Genomic DNA, 21948 nt, shown 5'->3' with positions numbered 1-21948 from the left:
TCAGGGCCATCTCATGTATCAACAGTTCAAAGAAGTTGTCTCTTTAACAGTAAATCATAGAGTTGATGGCGACAGCAATGACCAAGACTACTTTAGAGATCTTCTTTTGAGAGCTCGGAATTGTGAATCCACATTAAATGATTGGCATGCATTGTTATCCCGAACTCCCAATAAAGTAAAGAACATTGAAGAGTTCCAAATGTCATCAGTAAGACTATGTTATCTAAGGTCAGAAGTTGTAAAAATTAAAGCCGCATTGTCAGCAGTTCCGCATGCGCAGTCGAGGCGACCGTTGAGTAATTAGCATAACAATCGAAGTGTGTGCGTTGGACCAGAACAATGAATAAACCCATCAAAACACTCAATGCGTGAGGTCTTGAGAGGTTACGGCGCGGGCTGTTTTCCCGCGTTATTTCGTAGGTTTTTAAAATAAGACGGAATTATTGAACTAAAGAGGTTGGCTTAGAAAATGGAGGAAAGCATATAGGAGGAGATCGAAAGAAGGACTCCTGATAGACAAAGCGTACAGGTAAGGAATGAGAATTTCTCACGTTCAGAGAGCAGAGCGGTAAAAGTTATTAACTAGCATATCAAATAAATCAATAAAAAGGTAAAGGAAATTGATAACCAAAGAAATATTGGGTGTATCCCTCCCACCAGGGATGATGATGCTGATTTTACTTTCTTTAACTTAGGAATTTATAGACACACTGGATTTTGAAACAATCAAAAGCCTATGTGTAAAAAGCCTGCAAAGAGGAGTTGGAAGCATGGACTTCATTGACTCCCTTCTGGTCATGGAAGATGATGACAATGACATAGAGGAGGAAAATCTTGGCCTTGCAAAGGAACCAATGGATGTCGCAGGGCCAAGCACTCACCCACAGGGCCCCACTGCTGTTGGCATTACACCAGCACCAAGACCACCAGGGGAACCACTACCAGACTGGTGCAAATGTGGTAATTGCCGTGAAATGCCACAGCAAATTGAAAATGTTTGCTGTGGTAAAAGAAATTGTGAGTCCGCCAAAGCAAGGTTTGGCAAGCTCTGCCTGGATGTAGAGGTATTATCGCTTGGTATCAGGTCATCAGCAGATATTAGGAATGATTGGCATGACAGCAGTGCAAGGGCGTTTCGAAAGGCAGGCTACAGGAACTACATCCTTGACAAGCATGGGTACCTTTGCAAGGGAAGAAGAAGAGTGGCCCCCTCGTGCATTGTATGGCAAATAAGACATCATTATCCTACTAGAACTGGGATCTACATGGGGTTCAGAGAGAACTAGAGAGGTTTAGCATAAACGTCCCTTTTTGATAAACCAGATAAACAGATGTCAGTGCAAACGACGAATGAAAGTTCTATGACTGAAAGGTGCTTTTCGGTACTGATTATTTATAAAATTAAAGGCCATAAAAAAATCTGGCAATACCAGAGCCAAACATTAGCTTAATACGAATTATCCATATACTGTAATTGGTAAAAACTGGTATTCGACTGTGGTAGAAATATAACTAGACCATGGTACATTTGATTTAAACTTCCATTCTCCAATTGCCATTTGCACTGACAATGTTTTTTTATTAGGTGTATGCAATTATGCTGATTGAAATTCACCCATATAATAGAAGTACATAAATTGGACTATTTGAGAGCTGTTACTTAAACAAGATATATTTTTGATGCTTCAACATCAGGGTTATCTAAACTAATTGTTGGGTTAAGCTGACTTGGAGTTTTCACCATGCAACACAGTGGAATAGAGCTAATTTAAATAATTTCCCACAATGGGTAAATACTGAGTGGTAATAAAAAAACATTTTATTGAAAATTTCTCTGAATTGCTTGGCAATTGTTTTTAAGCAGCTCTGGTCAGAACAATATATATATATATATATATAATATCAAATCAAATAACCTTAAGTGGTGTATGAGCTGGTTTCCATCACTCATTTTCGGTGCTAGGAGGTCTGAACCTCGACTGGTGTGCTTGAAACAGTTCACGAGAGCTAACAGGCTTGGCCATTGCAAAGGTTGGTTGGATTCGGGCAGGGTCATCCTCAGCTAAACTAACATGCCGGGTAATTCCATCAATGTCAGTGAATCGTTTTCGGAGAATCATTGCCATCAGCATTGGGATGTAGTCATAAGTTATTACAAAGTGCAGATGGACAGGATAGTTCTGTGAGAAATTAGGAGACTGAATAGTCCTATTCACAGTCCCCGCCGCCATCTTGGATACAAACATGAAAACGAGGCGAGAGTTGACTCATAATCAAAACAAACATTGTTGTCATTGCTGAGTTTTTGACAAAAATGGTTCTAGTTTATCAAAATGTCAATCTCAATTCGTTAGAAGACATTCAGAAACTTTCTGTAAAGAGTCTTAGAGATGTTTTACGTTCCTACAAAGAAAATACGAGCGGCATAAAGGCCGATCTCGTCCTAAAAGTCTACGCGATTCTTATGTCACACGTGCTAGATGGCGGGCCAAGCTCAACACAAGTTCAAAGTCAAACTGGTAAAGATACTGCAACTTTCAAGTACTCAGCAGTTCTGCATATATATATCTATAATTAATAACTAATCTAATCTAAAACTATTTAACTAAACTATGATGTGAGCAAATATATAAAATAAGGATATTGATAGGTAAAATATTAACAACTATGTACAATATATGGTTTGTAACAATAATAATATAAAATTGTGATAAAATTGACATTAGTAGCAGCAGTTACGAGCAGAAGAGACAGTAAGGTTGCGGGAAGAGGAGCACTTAAGGCAAATGGATTTCCAGGTGTTAGTGTTATCTGTGTCGTAGCTGTTAGTAAGCGCAGGTAAGTAGTGGCAAGTTAAACAGGATTTAAACTGGTTAAGTGAGCTAGCAGAGCGAGTAGACGTAGATAGATTATTCCGCAGTTTAGGGATACGATTGAAGTAGCTTGATTGAAAAAGTTTAGTGCGACATTTAGGAACAAAGAGATCGAGGGCAGAGTTGTGGCGGATTAGTCTAGTTGACTTAGATTTGACAAACGATTCTATGTTAAAATTGTAAAAGCCTTCATGGCATTTGTAATAAAAGAAGATGTTTATCTGACATCTGATTATCTACGCAGAAAACGGCTCCCAAAACAACCGTCAAGTCGATAAATCGTGGTTTATTTGAAACCACACTTCTCGCTAAATATATTAAGATAAGGATACTCAGGCTCCAAAACAAGCAATTCAAAACAAGACAAAATAAGTGAAAAAAAAACATTTTTACCCCTTTTTCTTGTGTGGCCTGGCTATAGGGAAAATAAATAATGAATAACGCCTTATTTTTTTTTTACAGTTGGTATCACCTTTGCCACAGACCAAATGCAAGTGGGCTTTTTTGTGGGTACCAGGGGGTGAAGCTTGCGAGGCACATCAAAAGGCAACATTCCAAGGAATCTGAAGTGGCCTGCCAGCTTGCAGGAACGAGTAAAAAGAACAAAGTAAAAGAACACGAAAGGCTCCGGCTCCTCGGTGATTATCACCACAATTGCAATGTCCTGAGCTTAGGCGAAGGACAACTGATTGTGGTATGCCTACCTCCCTTGTAAGTCGTGCCTTGGGTTTCACAAGGGGGACGACCTTTGGAGGCACAGAAAGAAGTGTGCGTTTAAACAGCATGGGACAGACAAAGAAGGTATAAATATTATAAACAAGTTAATGAACATACATTTCAATTCTTTTCGGACACGATAAACGGAGGACTTTGTCGTGCAGTGCAGAAAATATACGCAGTAGATCCTGGGGATTTGATTTCGCTAAGAAATCGTAGAAGCAGATTTTCTCTGTAATAACCCTCCAAAGAAAATAGCAAAGGAGGCGGCAAGGATGTCTTCTCATGCTTTTAATTAAAAAAGCGATACATAGAAGGGGAATGCTGCTGGAGTCTATGATTTTGTATTTCATTTTCAGCCAACCTATATACCAAATCTGTATACGGTGAAGTGAATAAATTGTATTGTGAGCGTGACGAGGTCGGCTTCGTGGCCAAGCACGATGAACTAATAATACAGATGGGGAACTGCCTCTATGATCAGCATGGCGAGAGGCAGGCTACTTATATGAGCACCAAAATGCGGGAGATAGCCAGATTGGTGCTCGAGGTTAAAATAAATTAACCGAGCCAACATGGCCTGACTGAACTCATCACTTCCCAAATTTCGCCCTGGTAAAAGAGGGGGTGAAGCGGGTTGCCGGCTTTAGTGATGTCCGGCATATCTTCACCATCCCTAGCGCACTTCACTAGTGCACTTCACTGAAGTGGGCAACTGGGCTCAGGCGCCAAGATGATGCAGCTATCCTCCATCTTATGGATATAGAGTGGGCTCAAAAGGTATGGATCTGTTCATTCCACCTTATGTTAAATCCTTGTGGTCCGCCCTAAAATTAGTGTAGTCAGTTACAACCGCAGCATTTAACACTTTTGGCTTAATTTGATGTTTTTTTAAATATAAAAAGTTCAGCATTGATACTGATTATAAAAAGAATAGTGATAATGACTTTCAAGCTATTCTAAAAGAAACTAATGTGTTAATATATTTTCAGGTATCTTCCAAGTCCCTAGCCTCTGTCGGAGAGAGAAAATACAACAAAATTAATCTACTTCCTCTGGCGGAGGATCTTGCAATGCTTAGGGCGTACCTGGACAAAAATCCCCAGACAAGAAAGTGAAATTTTAGTTTGGGTTAGGCTACACCTATAAAAAGGATATCACAGACTCGTGTAATACAAATGTTTACCCAACAGAGAAGCATAGTGCTGGCATACCAGAAATGCATAAAGCTAATGTTTTTTTAATTTATTTTCCAGAATTATCAAGCACTGGCCAAGTTTCTCATATCTAGTAAAAGACAAGTGTTAGTGGTAGTGCTCCCCCAACATTACAGGAGGGTCTTTCCATTTGAAGCTATAGCAGCAGTCAGCTGTACTTTAGTAGTGCCCACTCTTTCAACAGTCTTCATAATAAAATCTTGTAGGACATGCTCACAATGCCACAAATACAATTGTCTGCAATAGAAAGCCTGTTTTACTTTTTTTTTAAATTTATGTCTCGTACTATATACCAGATTTCTGTTACATGATAATAGCAAACTCAAGTATAGAATATGTGAAAAATTTGTTTTGGTGAAGATGAAAAACAACTGACACCCTTCAGTGCTTATGTACAGTAGACAATTACTTATCTATAAAAAAAAACTAAAAATAGTAAAAGCTAGCTGAAAAAATGTATAAAATAGTAATAAATTTCATTTCTAATATTGTAAGTTTATTCTATACTATTTTTAGTGAATGATGATACAAGCCCAGGGGCTTTATTAAGATCTTACATTAGTCAATCACCTGATTCGAGACTACTCTAATAGTGTACATACACTATTTATTTTATACACTATTTGTGTGTGTGTTGGGTGTACCACAACTTTCCTGTAATTCAGTTCCTGGCTACAAAAGCATAAACTATGGCTAATGTTGACTCTATCTGTTAAACACTTCTACAAACATTTAACCAATTACGTTTACAAAAACAAACTATGGGCTGTTATTTAAAGAACGAGCGAAATGAAAATTGCTTACCTCTGCTTCTATTACTAATCTTGTATGTTATTGAACCAAACTTGGACTGAACTTCGGTTGAATATAGTGTTAAAAAGTTGTTATAGCATCATATAAAATTAGGTCTAAGCAAGTTCTTGAAATCACCCATACTGGTACTGGTGGTTATGTGGGACTGTGGGGCTCCATCTCGGATAATATCACCCATACTGGTACTGATGGTTATGTGGGACTGTGGGGCTCTATCTTGGATAATATCACCCATACTGGTACTGATGGTTATGTGGGACTGTGGGGCTCTATCTCGGATAATATCAAAATGTTAAGGGGCAGCAGAGGCAAGTACATCTAAATAGACATCTAGTAGGTTCTAATAAGATAATTTCTCATAATAATACAATATCAAGGTGTCCAGCAAAGGGAAGGAGGGTATCTTAATAGACATCTAGAAGATCCTAATAAGGTAAGAGGGATATAACCATCTAATTGCAAATAATCAGAGGGAAACAATGATAATATCCTAATCTCAATATCAGATATAAGTGATTTTTCTCTTTGTGGGAGTAAGAAAGCGAAACGTAGAAATGGACAGTTCATTCCTTTACTATCAGCAAAAAGCTAGATCCCCCCTAGAATATTATCAAGTGGTTATTTTTTTTGTATCTAATTTTTATTATGTAATTATAAATCATTTATCATACTCTGAGCATTAACTACTTATTTTACAGTAAATTAAGTAAAGCATATGATACTTATGAGTTATTAGCGATTAATTATAAATTTTTGTGATTACTCTAGCTTGTTACACTAAAAGTTATAGAACGCACGTTAAACGACAGTGGATAAAATATTTTGATTATTACAAAGTGCAGATGGACAGGATAGTTCTGTGAGAAATTAGGAGACTGAATAGTCCTATTCACCGTCCCCGCCGCCATCTTGGGTACAAACATGAAAACGAGGCGAGAGTTGACTCATAATCAAAATAAAAGAAGATGTTTATCTGACCTCTGATTATCTACGCAGAAAACGGCTCCCAAAACAACCGTCAAGTCGATAAATCGTGGTTTATTTGAAACCACACTTCTCGCTAAATATATTAAGATAAGGATACTCAGGCTCCAAAACAAGCAATTCAAAACAAGACAAAATAAGTGAAAAAAAAAACATTTTACCCCTTTTTCTTGTGTGGCCTGGCTATAGGGAAAATAAATAATGAATAACACCTTATTTTTTTTTTACAGTTGGTATCACCTTTGCCACAGACCAAATGCAAGTGGGCTTTTTTGTGGGTACCAGGGGGTGAAGCTTGCGAGGCACATCAAAAGGCAACATTCCAAGGAATCTGAAGTGGCCTGCCAGCTTGCAGGAACGAGTAAAAAGAACAAAGTAAAAGAACACGAAAGGCTCCGGCTCCTCGGTGATTATCACCACAATTGCAATGTCCTGAGCTTAGGCGAAGGACAACTGGTTGTGGTATGCCTACCTCCCTTGTAAGTCGTGCCTTGGGTTTCACAAGGGGGACGACCTTTGGAGGCACAGAAAGAAGTGTGCGTTTAAACAGCATGGGACAGACAAAGAAGGTATAAATATTATAAACAAGTTAATGAACATACATTTCAATTCTTTTCGGACACGGTAAACGGAGGACTTTGTCGTGCAGTGCAGAAAATATACGCAGTAGATCCTGGGGATTTGATTTCGCTAAGAAATCGTAGAAGCAGATTTTCTCTGTAATAACCCTCTAAAGAAAATAGCAAAGGAGGCGGCAAGGATGTCTTCTCATGCTTTTAATTAAAAAAACGATACATAGAAGGGGAATGCTGCTGGAGTCTATGATTTTGTATTTCATTTTCAGCCAACCTATATACCAAATCTGTATACGGTGAAGTGAATAAATTGTATTGTGAGCGTGACGAGGTCGGCTTCGTGGCCAAGCACGATGAACTAATAATACAGATGGGGAACTGCCTCTATGATCAGCATGGCGAAAGGCAGGCTACTTATATGAGCACCAAAATGCGGGAGATAGCCAGATTGGTGCTCGAGGTCAAAATAAATGAACCGAGCCAACATGGCCTGACTGAACTCATCACTTCCCGAAATTTCGCCCTGGTAAAAGAGGGGGTGAAGCGGGTTGCCGGCTTTAGTGGTGTCCAGCATATCTTCACCATCCCTAGCGCACTTCACTAGTGCACTTCACTAGTGCACTTCACTGAAGTGGGCAACTGGGCTCAGGCGCCAAGATGATGCAGCTATCCTCCATCTTATGGATATAGAGTGGGCTCAAAAGGTATGGATCTGTTCATTCCACATTATGTTAGATCCTTGTGGTCCCCCCTAAAATTAGTGTAGTCAGTTACAACCGCAGCATTTAACACTTTTGGCTTAATTTGATGTTTTTTTAAATATAAAAAGTTCAGCATTGATACTGATTATAAAAAGAATAGTGATAATGACGTTCAAGATATTCTAAAAGAAACTAATGTGTTAATATATTTTCAGGTATCTTCCAAGTCCATAGCCTCTGTCGGAGAGAGAAAATACAACAAAATTAATCTACTTCCTCTGGCGGAGGATCTTGCAATGCTTAGGGCGTACCTGGACAAAAATCCCCAGACAAGAAAGTGAAATTTTAGTTTGGGTTAGGCTACACCTATAAAAAGGATATCACAGACTCGTGTAATACAAATGTTTACCCAACAGAGAAGCATAGTGCTGGCATACCAGAAATGCATAAAGCTAATGTTTTTTTAATTTATTTTCCAGAATTATCAAGCACTGGCCAAGTTTCTCATATCTAGTAAAAGACAAGTGTTAGTGGTAGTGCTCCCCCAACATTACAGGAGGGTCTTTCCATTTGAAGCTATAGCAGCAGTCAGCTGTACTTTAGTAGTGCCCACTCTTTCAACAGTCTTCATAATAAAATCTTGTAGGACATGCTCACAATGCCACAAATACAATTGTCTGCAATAGAAAGCCTGTTTTACTTTTTTTTTTTATGTATGTCTCGTACTATATACCAGATTTCTGTTACATGATAATAGCAAACTCAAGTATAGAATATGTGAAAAATTTGTTTTGGTGAAGATGAAAAACAACTGACACCCTTCAGTGCTTATGTACAGTAGACAATTACTTATCTATAAAAAAAACTAAAAATAGTAAAAGCTAGCTGAAAAAATGTATAAAATAGTAATAAATTTCATTTCTAATATTGTAAGTTTATTCTATACTATTTTTAGTGAATGATGATACAAGCCCAGGGGCTTTATTAAGATCTTACATTAGTCAATCACCTGATTCGAGACTACTCTAATAGTGTACATACACTATTTATTTTATACACTATTTGTGTGTGTGTTGGGTGTACCACAACTTTCCTGTAATTCAGTTCCTGGCTACAAAAGCATAAACTATGGCTAATGTTGACTCTATCTGTTAAACACTTCTACAAACATTTAACCAATTACGTTTACAAAAACAAACTATGGGCTGTTATTTAAAGAACGAGCGAAATGAAAATTGCTTACCTCTGCTTCTATTACTAATCTTGTATGTTATTGAACCAAACTTGGACTGAACTTCGGTTGAATATAGTGTTAAAAAGTTGTTATAGCATCATATAAAATTAGGTCTAAGCAAGTTCTTGAAATCACCCATACTGGTACTGGTGGTTATGTGGGACTGTGGGGCTCCATCTCGGATAATATCACCCATACTGGTACTGATGGTTATGTGGGACTGTGGGGCTCTATCTTGGATAATATCACCCATACTGGTACTGATGGTTATGTGGGACTGTGGGGCTCTATCTCGGATAATATCAAAATGTTAAGGGGCAGCAGAGGCAAGTACATCTAAATAGACATCTAGTAGGTTCTAATAAGATAATTTCTCATAATAATACAATATCAAGGTGTCCAGCAAAGGGAAGGAGGGTATCTGAATAGACATCTAGAAGATCCTAATAAGGTAAGAGGGATATAACCATCTAATTGCAAATAATCAGAGGGAAACAATGATAATATCCTAATCTCAATATCAGATATAAGTGATTTTTCTCTTTGTGGGAGTAAGAAAGCGAAACGTAGAAATGGACAGTTCATTCCTTTACTATCAGCAAAAAGCTAGATCCCCCCTAGAATATTATCAAGTGGTTATTTTTTTTGTATCTAATTTTTATTATGTAATTATAAATCATTTATCATACTCTGAGCATTAACTACTTATTTTACAGTAAATTAAGTAAAGCATATGATACTTATGAGTTATTAGCGATTAATTATAAATTTTTGTGATTACTCTAGCTTGTTACACTAAAAGTTATAGAACGCACGTTAAACGACAGTGGATAAAATATTTTGATTATTACAAAGTGCAGATGGACAGGATAGTTCTGTGAGAAATTAGGAGACTGAATAGTCCTATTCACAGTCCCCGCCGCCATCTTGGGTACAAACATGAAAACGAGGCGAGAGTTGACTCATAATCAAAATAAAAGAAGATGTTTATCTGACCTCTGATTATCTACGCAGAAAACGGCTCCCAAAACAACCGTCAAGTCGATAAATCGTGGTTTATTTGAAACCACACTTCTCGCTAAATATATTAAGATAAGGATACTCAGGCTCCAAAACAAGCAATTCAAAACAAGACAAAATAAGTGAAAAAAAAAACATTTTTACCCCTTTTTCTTGTGTGGCCTGGCTATAGAGTAAATAAATAATGAATAACACCTTATTTTTTTTTACAGCTGGTATCACCTTTGCTACAGACCAAATGCAAGTGGGCTTTTTTGTGGGTACCAGGGGGTGAAGCTTGCGAGGCACATCAAAAGGCAACATTCCAAGGTATCTGAAGTGGCCTGCCAGCTTGCAGGAACGAGTAAAAAGAACAAAGTAAAAGAACACGAAAGGCTCCGGCTCCTCGGTGATTATCACCACAATTGCAATGTCCTGAGCTTAGGCGAAGAACAACTGATTGTGGTATGCCTACCTCCCTTGTAAGTCGTGCCTTGGGTTTCACAAGAGGGACGACCTTTGGAGGCACAGAAAGAAGTGTGCGTTTAAACAGCATGGGACAGACAAAGAAGGTATTAATATTATAAACAAGTTAATGAACATACATTTCAATTCTTTTCGGACACGGTAAACGGAGGACTTTGTCGTGCAGTGCAGAAAATATACGCAGTAGATCCTGGGGATTTGATTTCGCTAAGAAATCGTAGAAGCAGATTTTCTCTGTAATAACCCTCCAAAGAAAATAGCAAAGGAGGCGGCAAGGATGTCTTCTCATGCTTTTAATTAAAAAAACGATACATAGAAGGGGAATGCTGCTGGAGTCTATGATTTTGTATTTCATTTTCAGCCAACCTATATATCAAATCTGTATACGGTGAAGTGAATAAATTGTATTGTGAGCGTGACGAGGTCGGCTTCGTGGCCAAGCACGATGAACTAATAATACAGATGGGGAACTGCCTCTATGATCAGCATGGCGAGAGGCAGGCTACTTATATGAGCACCAAAATGCGGGAGATAGCCAGATTGGTGCTCGAGGTTAAAATAAATTAACCGAGCCAACATGGCCTGACTGAACTCATCACTTCCCAAATTTCGCCCTGGTAAAAGAGGGGGTGAAGCGGGTTGCCGGCTTTAGTGATGTCCGGCATATCTTCACCATCCCTAGCGCACTTCACTAGTGCACTTCACTGAAGTGGGCAACTGGGCTCAGGCGCCAAGATGATGCAGCTATCCGAGAGGCACAGGACTTCCTCCATCTTATGGATATAGAGTGCGACATTTAAGAACAAAGAGATCGAGGGCAGAGTTGTGGCGGATTAGTCTAGTTGACTTAGATTTGACAAACGATTCTATGTTAAAATTGTAAAAGCCTTCATGGCATTTGTAATAAAAGAAGATGTTTATCTGACCTCTGATTATCTACGCAGAAAACGGCTCCCAAAACAACCGTCAAGTCGATAAATCGTGGTTTATTTGAAACCACACTTCTCGCTAAATATATTAAGATAAGAATACTCAGGCTCCAAAACAAGCAATTCAAAACAAGACAAAATAAGTGAAAAAAAAAACATTTTACCCCCTTTTTCTTGTGTGGCCTGGCTATAGGGAAAATAAATAATGAATAACACCTTATTTTTTTTTTTACAGTTGGTATCACCTTTGCCACAGACCAAATGCAAGTGGGCTTTTTTGTGGGTACCAGGGGGTGAAGCTTGCGAGGCACATCAAAAGGCAACATTCCAAGGAATCTGAAGTGGCCTGCCAGCTTGCAGGAACGAGTAAAAAGAACAAAGTAAAAGAACACGAAAGGCTCCGGCTCCTTGGTGATTATCACCACAATTGCAATGTCCTGAGCTTAGGCGAAGGACAACTGATTGTGGTATGCCTACCTCCCTTGTAAGTCGTGCCTTGGGTTTCACAAGGGGGACGACCTTTGGAGGCACAGAAAGAAGTGTGCGTTTAAACAGCATGGGACAGACAAAGAAGGTATAAATATTATAAACAAGTTAATGAACAGACATTTCAATTCTTTTCGGACACGATAAACGGAGGACTTTGTCGTGCAGTGCAGAAAATATACGCAGTAGATCCTGGGGTTTGATTTCGCTAAGAAATCGTAGAAGCAGATTTTCTCTGTAATAACCCTCCAAAGAAAATAGCAAAGGAGGCGGCAAGGATGTCTTCTCATGCTTTTAATTAAAAAAACGATACATAGAAGGGGAATGCTGCTGGAGTCTATGATTTTGTATTTCATTTTCAGCCAACCTATATATCAAATCTGTATACGGTGAAGTGAATAAATTGTATTGTGAGCGTGACGAGGCCGGCTTCGTGGCCAAGCGCGATGAACTAATAATACAGATGGGGAACTGCCTCTATGATCAGCATGGCGAGAGGCAGGCTACTTATATGAGCACCAAAATGCGGGAGATAGCCAGATTGGTGCTCGAGGTTAAAATAAATTAACCGAGCCAACATGGCCTGACTGAACTCATCACTTCCCAAATTTCGCCCTGGTAAAAGAGGGGGTGAAGCGGGTTGCCGGCTTTAGTGATGTCCGGCATATCTTCACCATCCCTAGCGCACTTCACTAGTGCACTTCACTGAAGTGGGCAACTGGGCTCAGGCGCCAAGATGATGCAGCTATCCGAGAGGCACAGGACTTCCTCCATCTCATGGATATAGTGTGGGCTCAAAAGGTATGGATCTGTTCATTCCACCTTATGTTAGATCCTTGTGGTCCGCCCTAAAATTAGTGTAGTCAGTTACAACCGCAGCATTTAACACTTTTGGCTTAATTTGATGTTTTTTTAAATATAAAAAGTTCAGCATTGATACTGATTATAAAAAGAATAGTGATAATGACGTTCAAGATATTCTAAAAGAAACTAATGTGTTAATATATTTTCAGGTATCTTCCAAGTCTATAGCCTCTGTCGGAGAGAGAAAATACAACAAAATTAATCTACTTCCTCTGGCGGAGGATCTTGCAATGCTTAGGGCGTACCTGGACAAAAATCCCCAGACAAGAAAGTGAAATTTTAGTTTGGGTTAGGCTACACCTATAAAAAGGATATCACAGACTCGTGTAATACAAATGTTTACCCAACAGAGAAGCATAGTGCTGGCATACCAGAAATGCATAAAGCTAATGTTTTTTTACTTTATTTTCCAGAATTATCAAGCACTGGCCAAGTTTCTCATATCTAGTAAAAGACAAGTGTTAGTGGTAGTGCTCCCCCAACATTACAGGAGGGTCTTTCCATTTGAAGCTATAGCAGCAGTCAGCTGTACTTTAGTAGTGCCCAGTCTTTTAACAGTCTTCATAATAAAATCTTGTAGGACATGCTCACAATGCCACAAATACAATTGTCTGCAATAGAAAGCCTGTTTTACTTTTTTTTTTAAATCTATGTCTCGTACTATATACCAGATTTCTGTTACATGATAATAGCAAACTCAAGTATAGAATATGTGAAAAATTTGTTTTGGTGAAGATGAGAAACAACTGACACCCTTCAGTGCTTATGTACAGTAGACAATTACTTATCTATAAAAAAAACTAAAAATAGTAAAAGCTAGCTGAAAAAATGTATAAAATAGTAATAAATTTCATTTCTAATATTGTAAGTTTATTCTATACTATTTTTAGTGAATGATCATACAAGCCCAGGGGCTTTATTAAGATCTTACATTAGTCAATCACCTGATTCGAGACTACTCTTATAGTGTACATACACTATTTATTTTATACACTATTTGTGTGTGTGTTGGGTGTACCACAACTTTCCTGTAATTCAGTTCCTGGCTACAAAAGCATAAACTATGACTAATGTTGACTCTATCTGTTAAACACTTTTACAAACATTTAACCAATTACGTTTACAAAAACAAACTATGGGCTGTTATTTAAAGAACGAGCGAAATGAAAATTGCTTACCTCTGCTTCTATTACTAATCTTGTATGTTATTGAACCAAACTTGGACTGAACTTCGGTTGAATATAGTGTTAAAAAGTTGTTATAGCATCATATAAAATTAGGTATAAGCAAGTTCTTGAAATCACCCATACTGGTACTGGTAGTTATGTGGGACTGTGGGGCTCCATCTCGGATAATATCACCCATACTGGTACTGATGGTTATGTGGGACTGTGGGGCTCTATCTCGGATAATATCACCCATACTGGTACTGATGGTTATGTGGGACTGTGGGGCTCTATCTCGGATAATATCAAAATGTTAAGGGGCAGCAGAGGCAAGTACATCTAAATAGACATCTAGTAGGTTCTAATAAGATAATTTCTGATAATAATACAATATCAAGGTGTCCAGAAAAGGGAAGGAGGGTATCTGAATAGACATCTAGAAGATCCTAATAAGATAAGAGGGATATAACCATCTAATTGCAAATAATCAGAGGGAAACAATGATAATATCCTAATCTCAATATCAGATATAAGTGATTTTTCTCTTTGTGGGAGTAAGAAAGCCAAACGTAGAAATGGACATTACATCCCTTTACTATCAGCAAAAAGCTAGATCCCCCCTAGAATATTATCAAGTGGTTATTTTTTTGTATCTAATTTTTATTATGTAATTATATTCATTTATCATACTCTGATTGAAATACCAAGTAAACACATGTGGCATAAAAAATACCTGGTCAATTTGGATAGAGCATTAACTACTTATTTTACAGTCAAGTAAGTAAAGCATATGATACTTATGAGTTATGAGCGATTAATTATAAATTTTTGTGATTACTCTAGCTTGTTACACTAAAAGTTATAGAACGCACAATAAAATATTCCGGTTCCGAATTTAAACGACAGTGGATAAAATATTTTTATTATTACAAAGTGCAGATGGACAGGATAGTTCTGTGAGAAATTAGGAGACTGAATAGTCCTATTCACAGTCCCCGCCGCCATCTTGGATACAAACATGAAAACAAGGCGAGAGTTGACTCATAATCAAAACAAACATTGTTGTCATTGCTGAGTTTTTGGCAAAAATGGTTCTAGTTTATCAAAATGTCAATCTCAATTCGTTAGAAGACATTCAGAAACTTTCTGTAAAGAGTCTTAGAGATGTTTTACGTTCCTACAAAGAAAATACGAGCGGCATAAAGGCCGATCTCGTCCTAAAAGTCTACGCGATTCTTATGTCACACGTGCTAGATGGCGGGCCAAGTGTCCGGAAGTAGAAAACCCGCAAGATTGCGTTACTTTATAATACTGTATTACGTTACATATTTAGTTTTGTTATGTGATCATGTTGTAATTCGAGATAGGTAAAAAAGGGGGTTGTGCCCCTAGAGTTGAGATGCGAGTGTACTATTACTACGGAGAGTTTGTGATCAAGAAATAAAGTAAAGAGAATATAAGTGAGTTTATTTGGTTGTCCCCGACAAGCTCAACACAAGTTCAAAGTCAAACTGGTAAAGATACTGCAACTTTCAAGTACTCAGCAGTTCTGCATATATATATCTATAATTAATAACTAATCTAATCTAAAACTATTTAACTAAACTATGATGTGAGCAAATATATAAAATAAGGATATTGATAGGTAAAATATTAACAACTATGTACAATATATGGTTTGTAACAATAATAATATAAAATTGTGATAAAATTGACATTAGCAGCAGCAGTTACGAGCAGAAGAGACAGTAAGGTTGCGGGAAGAGGAGCACTTAGGGCAAATGGATTTCCAGGTGTTAGTGTTATCTGTGTCGTAGCTGTTAGTAAACGCAGGTAAGTAGTGGCAAGTTAAACAGGATTTAAACTGGTTAAGTGAGCTAGCAGAGCGAGTAGACGTAGATAGATTATTCCGCAGTTTAGGGATACGATTGAAGTAGCTTGATGGAAAAAGTTTAGTGCGACATTTAGGAACAAAGAGATCGAGGGCAGTGTTGTAGCGGATTAGTCTAGTTGACTTAGATTTGACAAACGATTCTATGTTAAAATTGTAAAAGCCTTCATGGCATTTGTAATAAAAGAAGATGTTTATCTGACATCTGATTATCTACGCAGAAAACGGCTCCCAAAACAACCGTCAAGTCGATAAATCGTGGTTTATTTGAAACCACACTTCTCGCTAAATATATTAAGATAAGGATACTCAGGCTCCAAAACAAGCAATTCAAAACAAGACAAAATAAGTGAAAAAAAAAACATTTTTACCCCTTTTTCTTGTGTGGCCTGGCTATAGGGAAAATAAATAATGAATAACACCTTATTTTTTTTTTTTTACAGTTGGTATCAACTTTGCCACAGACCAAATGCAAGTGGGCTTTTTTGTGGGTACCAGGGGGTGAAGCTTGCGAGGCACATCAAAAGGCAACATTCCAAGGAATCTGAAGTGGCCTGCCAGCTTGCAGGAACGAGTAAAAAGAACAAAGTAAAAGAACACGAAAGGCTCCGGCTCCTCGGTGATTATCACCACAATTGCAATGTCCTGAGCTTAGGCGAAGGACAACTGATTGTGGTATGCCTACCTCCCTTGTAAGTCGTGCCTTGGGTTTCACAAGGGGGACGACCTTTGGAGGCACAGAAAGAAGTGTGCGTTTAAACAGCATGGGACAGACGAAGAAGGTATAAATATTATAAACAAGTTAATGAACATACATTTCAATTCTTTCCGGACACGGTAAACGGAGGACTTTGTCGTGCAGTGCAGAAAATATACGCAGTAGATCCTGGAGATTTGATTTCGCTAAGAAATCGTAGAAGCAGATTTTCTCTGTAATAACCCTCCAAAGAAAATAGCAAAGGAGGCGGCAAGGATGTCTTCTCATGCTTTTAATTAAAAAACGATACATAGAAGGGGAATGCTGCTGGAGTCTATGATTTTTTATTTCATTTTCAGCCAACCTATATACTAAATCTGTATACGGTGAAGTGAATAAATTGTATTGTAAGCGTGACGAGGTCGGCTTCGTGGCCAAGCGCGATGAACTAATAATACAGATGGGGAACTGCCTCTATGATCAGCATGGGGAGAGGCAGGCTACTTATATGAGCACCAAAATGCGGGAGATAGCCAGATTGGTGCTCGAGGTTAAAATAAATTAACCGAGCCAACATGGCCTGACTGAACTCATCACTTCCCAAATTTCGCCCTGGTAAAAGAGGGGGTGAAGCGGGTTGCCGGCTTTAGTGATGTCCGGCATATCTTCACCATCCCTAGCGCACTTCACTAGTGCACTTCACTGAAGTGGGCAACTGGGCTCAGGCGCCAAGATGATGCAGCTATCCTCCATCTTATGGATATAGAGTGGGCTCAAAAGGTATGGATCTGTTCATTCCACCTTATGTTAAATCCTTGTGGTCCGCCCTAAAATTAGTGTAGTCAGTTACAACCGCAGCATTTAACACTTTTGGCTTAATTTGATGTTTTTTTAAATATAAAAAGTTCAGCATTGATACTGATTATAAAAAGAATAGTGATAATGACTTTCAAGCTATTCTAAAAGAAACTAATGTGTTAATATATTTTCAGGTATCTTCCAAGTCCCTAGCCTCTGTCGGAGAGAGAAAATACAACAAAATTAATCTACTTCCTCTGGCGGAGGATCTTGCAATGCTTAGGGCGTACCTGGACAAAAATCCCCAGACAAGAAAGTGAAATTTTAGTTTGGGTTAGGCTACACCTATAAAAAGGATATCACAGACTCGTGTAATACAAATGTTTACCCAACAGAGAAGCATAGTGCTGGCATACCAGAAATGCATAAAGCTAATGTTTTTTTAATTTATTTTCCAGAATTATCAAGCACTGGCCAAGTTTCTCATATCTAGTAAAAGACAAGTGTTAGTGGTAGTGCTCCCCCAACATTACAGGAGGGTCTTTCCATTTGAAGCTATAGCAGCAGTCAGCTGTACTTTAGTAGTGCCCACTCTTTCAACAGTCTTCATAATAAAATCTTGTAGGACATGCTCACAATGCCACAAATACAATTGTCTGCAATAGAAAGCCTGTTTTACTTTTTTTTTAAATTTATGTCTCGTACTATATACCAGATTTCTGTTACATGATAATAGCAAACTCAAGTATAGAATATGTGACAAATTTGTTTTGGTGAAGATGAAAAACAACTGACACCCTTCAGTGCTTATGTACAGTAGACAATTACTTATCTATAAAAAAAACTAAAAATAGTAAAAGCTAGCTGAAAAAATGTATAAAATAGTAATAAATTTCATTTCTAATATTGTAAGTTTATTCTATACTATTTTTAGTGAATGATGATACAAGCCCAGGGGCTTTATTAAGATCTTACATTAGTCAATCACCTGATTCGAGACTACTCTAATAGTGTACATACACTATTTATTTTATACACTATTTGTGTGTGTGTTGGGTGTACCACAACTTTCCTGTAATTCAGTTCCTGGCTACAAAAGCATAAACTATGGCTAATGTTGACTCTATCTGTTAAACACTTCTACAAACATTTAACCAATTACGTTTACAAAAACAAACTATGGGCTGTTATTTAAAGAACGAGCGAAATGAAAATTGCTTACCTCTGCTTCTATTACTAATCTTGTATGTTATTGAACCAAACTTGGACTGAACTTCGGTTGAATATAGTGTTAAAAAGTTGTTATAGCATCATATAAAATTAGGTCTAAGCAAGTTCTTGAAATCACCCATACTGGTACTGGTGGTTATGTGGGACTGTGGGGCTCCATCTCGGATAATATCACCCATACTGGTACTGATGGTTATGTGGGACTGTGGGGCTCTATCTTGGATAATATCACCCATACTGGTACTGATGGTTATGTGGGACTGTGGGGCTCTATCTCGGATAATATCAAAATGTTAAGGGGCAGCAGAGGCAAGTACATCTAAATAGACATCTAGTAGGTTCTAATAAGATAATTTCTCATAATAATACAATATCAAGGTGTCCAGCAAAGGGAAGGAGGGTATCTGAATAGACATCTAGAAGATCCTAATAAGGTAAGAGGGATATAACCATCTAATTGCAAATAATCAGAGGGAAACAATGATAATATCCTAATCTCAATATCAGATATAAGTGATTTTTCTCTTTGTGGGAGTAAGAAAGCGAAACGTAGAAATGGACAGTTCATTCCTTTACTATCAGCAAAAAGCTAGATCCCCCCTAGAATATTATCAAGTGGTTATTTTTTTTGTATCTAATTTTTATTATGTAATTATAAATCATTTATCATACTCTGAGCATTAACTACTTATTTTACAGTAAATTAAGTAAAGCATATGATACTTATGAGTTATTAGCGATTAATTATAAATTTTTGTGATTACTCTAGCTTGTTACACTAAAAGTTATAGAACGCACGTTAAACGACAGTGGATAAAATATTTTGATTATTACAAAGTGCAGATGGACAGGATAGTTCTGTGAGAAATTAGGAGACTGAATAGTCCTATTCACCGTCCCCGCCGCCATCTTGGGTACAAACATGAAAACGAGGCGAGAGTTGACTCATAATCAAAATAAAAGAAGATGTTTATCTGACCTCTGATTATCTACGCAGAAAACGGCTCCCAAAACAACCGTCAAGTCGATAAATCGTGGTTTATTTGAAACCACACTTCTCGCTAAATATATTAAGATAAGGATACTCAGGCTCCAAAACAAGCAATTCAAAACAAGACAAAATAAGTGAAAAAAAAAACATTTTTACCCCTTTTTCTTGTGTGGCCTGGCTATAGGGAAAATAAATAATGAATAACACCTTATTTTTTTTTTTTACAGTTGGTATCACCTTTGCCACAGACCAAATGCAAGTGGGCTTTTTTGTGGGTACCAGGGGGTGAAGCTTGCGAGGCACATCAAAAGGCAACATTCCAAGGAATCTGAAGTGGCCTGCCAGCTTGCAGGAACGAGTAAAAAGAACAAAGTAAAAGAACACGAAAGGCTCCGGCTCCTCGGTGATTATCACCACAATTGCAATGTCCTGAGCTTAGGCGAAGGACAACTGATTGTGGTATGCCTACCTCCCTTGTAAGTCGTGCCTTGGGTTTCACAAGGGGGACGACCTTTGGAGGCACAGAAAGAAGTGTGCGTTTAAACAGCATGGGACAGACAAAGAAGGTATAAATATTATAAACAAGTTAATGAACATACATTTCAATTCTTTTCGGACACGGTAAACGGAGGACTTTGTCGTGCAGTGCAGAAAATATACGCAGTAGATCCTGGGGATTTGATTTCGCTAAGAAATCGTAGAAGCAGATTTTCTCTGTAATAACCCTCCAAAGAAAATAGCAAAGGAGGCGGCAAGGATGTCTTCTCATGCTTTTAATTAAAAAAACGATACATAGAAGGGGAATGCTGCTGGAGTCTATGATTTTGTATTTCATTTTCAGCCAACCTATATACCAAATCTGTATACGGTGAAGTGAATAAATTGTATTGTGAGCGTGACGAGGTCGGCTTCGTGGCCAAGCACGATGAACTAATAATACAGATGGGGAACTGCCTCTATGATCAGCATGGCGAGAGGCAGGCTACTTATATGAGCACCAAAATGCGGGAGATAGCCAGATTGGTGCTCGAGGTCAAAATAAATGAACCGAGCCAACATGGCCTGACTGAACTCATCACTTCCCGAAATTTCGCCCTGGTAAAAGAGGGGGTGAAGCGGGTTGCCGGCTTTAGTGGTGTCCAGCATATCTTCACCATCCCTAGCGCACTTCACTAGTGCACTTCACTAGTGCACTTCACTGAAGTGGGCAACTGGGCTCAGGCGCCAAGATGATGCAGCTATCCTCCATCTTATGGATATAGAGTGGGCTCAAAAGGTATGGATCTGTTCATTCCACATTATGTTAGATCCTTGTGGTCCCCCCTAAAATTAGTGTAGTCAGTTACAACCGCAGCATTTAACACTTTTGGCTTAATTTGATGTTTTTTTAAATATAAAAAGTTCAGCATTGATACTGATTATAAAAAGAATAGTGATAATGACGTTCAAGATATTCTAAAAGAAACTAATGTGTTAATATATTTTCAGGTATCTTCCAAGTCCATAGCCTCTGTCGGAGAGAGAAAATACAACAAAATTAATCTACTTCCTCTGGCGGAGGATCTTGCAATGCTTAGGGCGTACCTGGACAAAAATCCCCAGACAAGAAAGTGAAATTTTAGTTTGGGTTAGGCTACACCTATAAAAAGGATATCACAGACTCGTGTAATACAAATGTTTACCCAACAGAGAAGCATAGTGCTGGCATACCAGAAATGCATAAAGCTAATGTTTTTTTAATTTATTTTCCAGAATTATCAAGCACTGGCCAAGTTTCTCATATCTAGTAAAAGACAAGTGTTAGTGGTAGTGCTCCCCCAACATTACAGGAGGGTCTTTCCATTTGAAGCTATAGCAGCAGTCAGCTGTACTTTAGTAGTGCCCACTCTTTCAACAGTCTTCATAATAAAATCTTGTAGGACATGCTCACAATGCCACAAATACAATTGTCTGCAATAGAAAGCCTGTTTTACTTTTTTTTTTATGTATGTCTCGTACTATATACCAGATTTCTGTTACATGATAATAGCAAACTCAAGTATAGAATATGTGAAAAATTTGTTTTGGTGAAGATGAAAAACAACTGACACCCTTCAGTGCTTATGTACAGTAGACAATTACTTATCTATAAAAAAAACTAAAAATAGTAAAAGCTAGCTGAAAAAATGTATAAAATAGTAATAAATTTCATTTCTAATATTGTAAGTTTATTCTATACTATTTTTAGTGAATGATGATACAAGCCCAGGGGCTTTATTAAGATCTTACATTAGTCAATCACCTGATTCGAGACTACT

The 21948-nt window shown here is 37.9% G+C and overlaps 1 protein-coding gene and 4 long non-coding RNA genes across 5 annotated transcripts; all 5 read left to right on the top strand.

Annotated features, from left to right (window-relative positions):
• Positions 1 to 568: 568 nt before the first annotated feature.
• On the top strand, positions 569 to 1829 carry LOC125568028 (P2X purinoceptor 7-like). Its single transcript, XM_048729309.1, has 2 exons — positions 569 to 610; positions 696 to 1829. Exon 2 carries the CDS (start codon positions 771 to 773, stop codon positions 1284 to 1286), a length of 516 nt encoding a protein of 171 aa, XP_048585266.1. The 5' UTR covers positions 569 to 610; positions 696 to 770; the 3' UTR covers positions 1287 to 1829.
• Positions 1830 to 2290: 461 nt separating this feature from the next.
• LOC5501503 lies at positions 2291 to 4182 on the top strand. The gene is made up of 3 exons (XR_007312027.1): positions 2291 to 2519; positions 3336 to 3674; positions 3950 to 4182. It is a non-coding gene; the product is annotated as an uncharacterized LOC5501503 (long non-coding RNA).
• A 2597-nt stretch (positions 4183 to 6779) lies between these two features.
• Positions 6780 to 8736, top strand: LOC125568094. Its single transcript, XR_007312087.1, has 3 exons — positions 6780 to 7173; positions 7449 to 7883; positions 8360 to 8736. It is a non-coding gene; the product is annotated as an uncharacterized LOC125568094 (long non-coding RNA).
• A 1717-nt stretch (positions 8737 to 10453) lies between these two features.
• Positions 10454 to 11895, top strand: LOC125568034. Its single transcript, XR_007312033.1, has 2 exons — positions 10454 to 10685; positions 11764 to 11895. It is a non-coding gene; the product is annotated as an uncharacterized LOC125568034 (long non-coding RNA).
• A 1944-nt stretch (positions 11896 to 13839) lies between these two features.
• LOC125568033 lies at positions 13840 to 21779 on the top strand. The gene is made up of 5 exons (XR_007312032.1): positions 13840 to 15558; positions 16379 to 16717; positions 19879 to 20217; positions 20493 to 20927; positions 21404 to 21779. It is a non-coding gene; the product is annotated as an uncharacterized LOC125568033 (long non-coding RNA).
• The last annotated feature ends 169 nt before the right edge of the window (positions 21780 to 21948 follow it).

The sequence above is a fragment of the Nematostella vectensis genome, chromosome 6 (assembly GCF_932526225.1).
Source record: "Nematostella vectensis chromosome 6, jaNemVect1.1, whole genome shotgun sequence".
In the NCBI taxonomy this organism is placed as follows: Eukaryota; Metazoa; Cnidaria; class Anthozoa; order Actiniaria; family Edwardsiidae; genus Nematostella; species Nematostella vectensis.
Note: the sequence above shows the minus strand (reverse complement) of the source record. Positions and strands in the feature narration are given on the sequence as shown.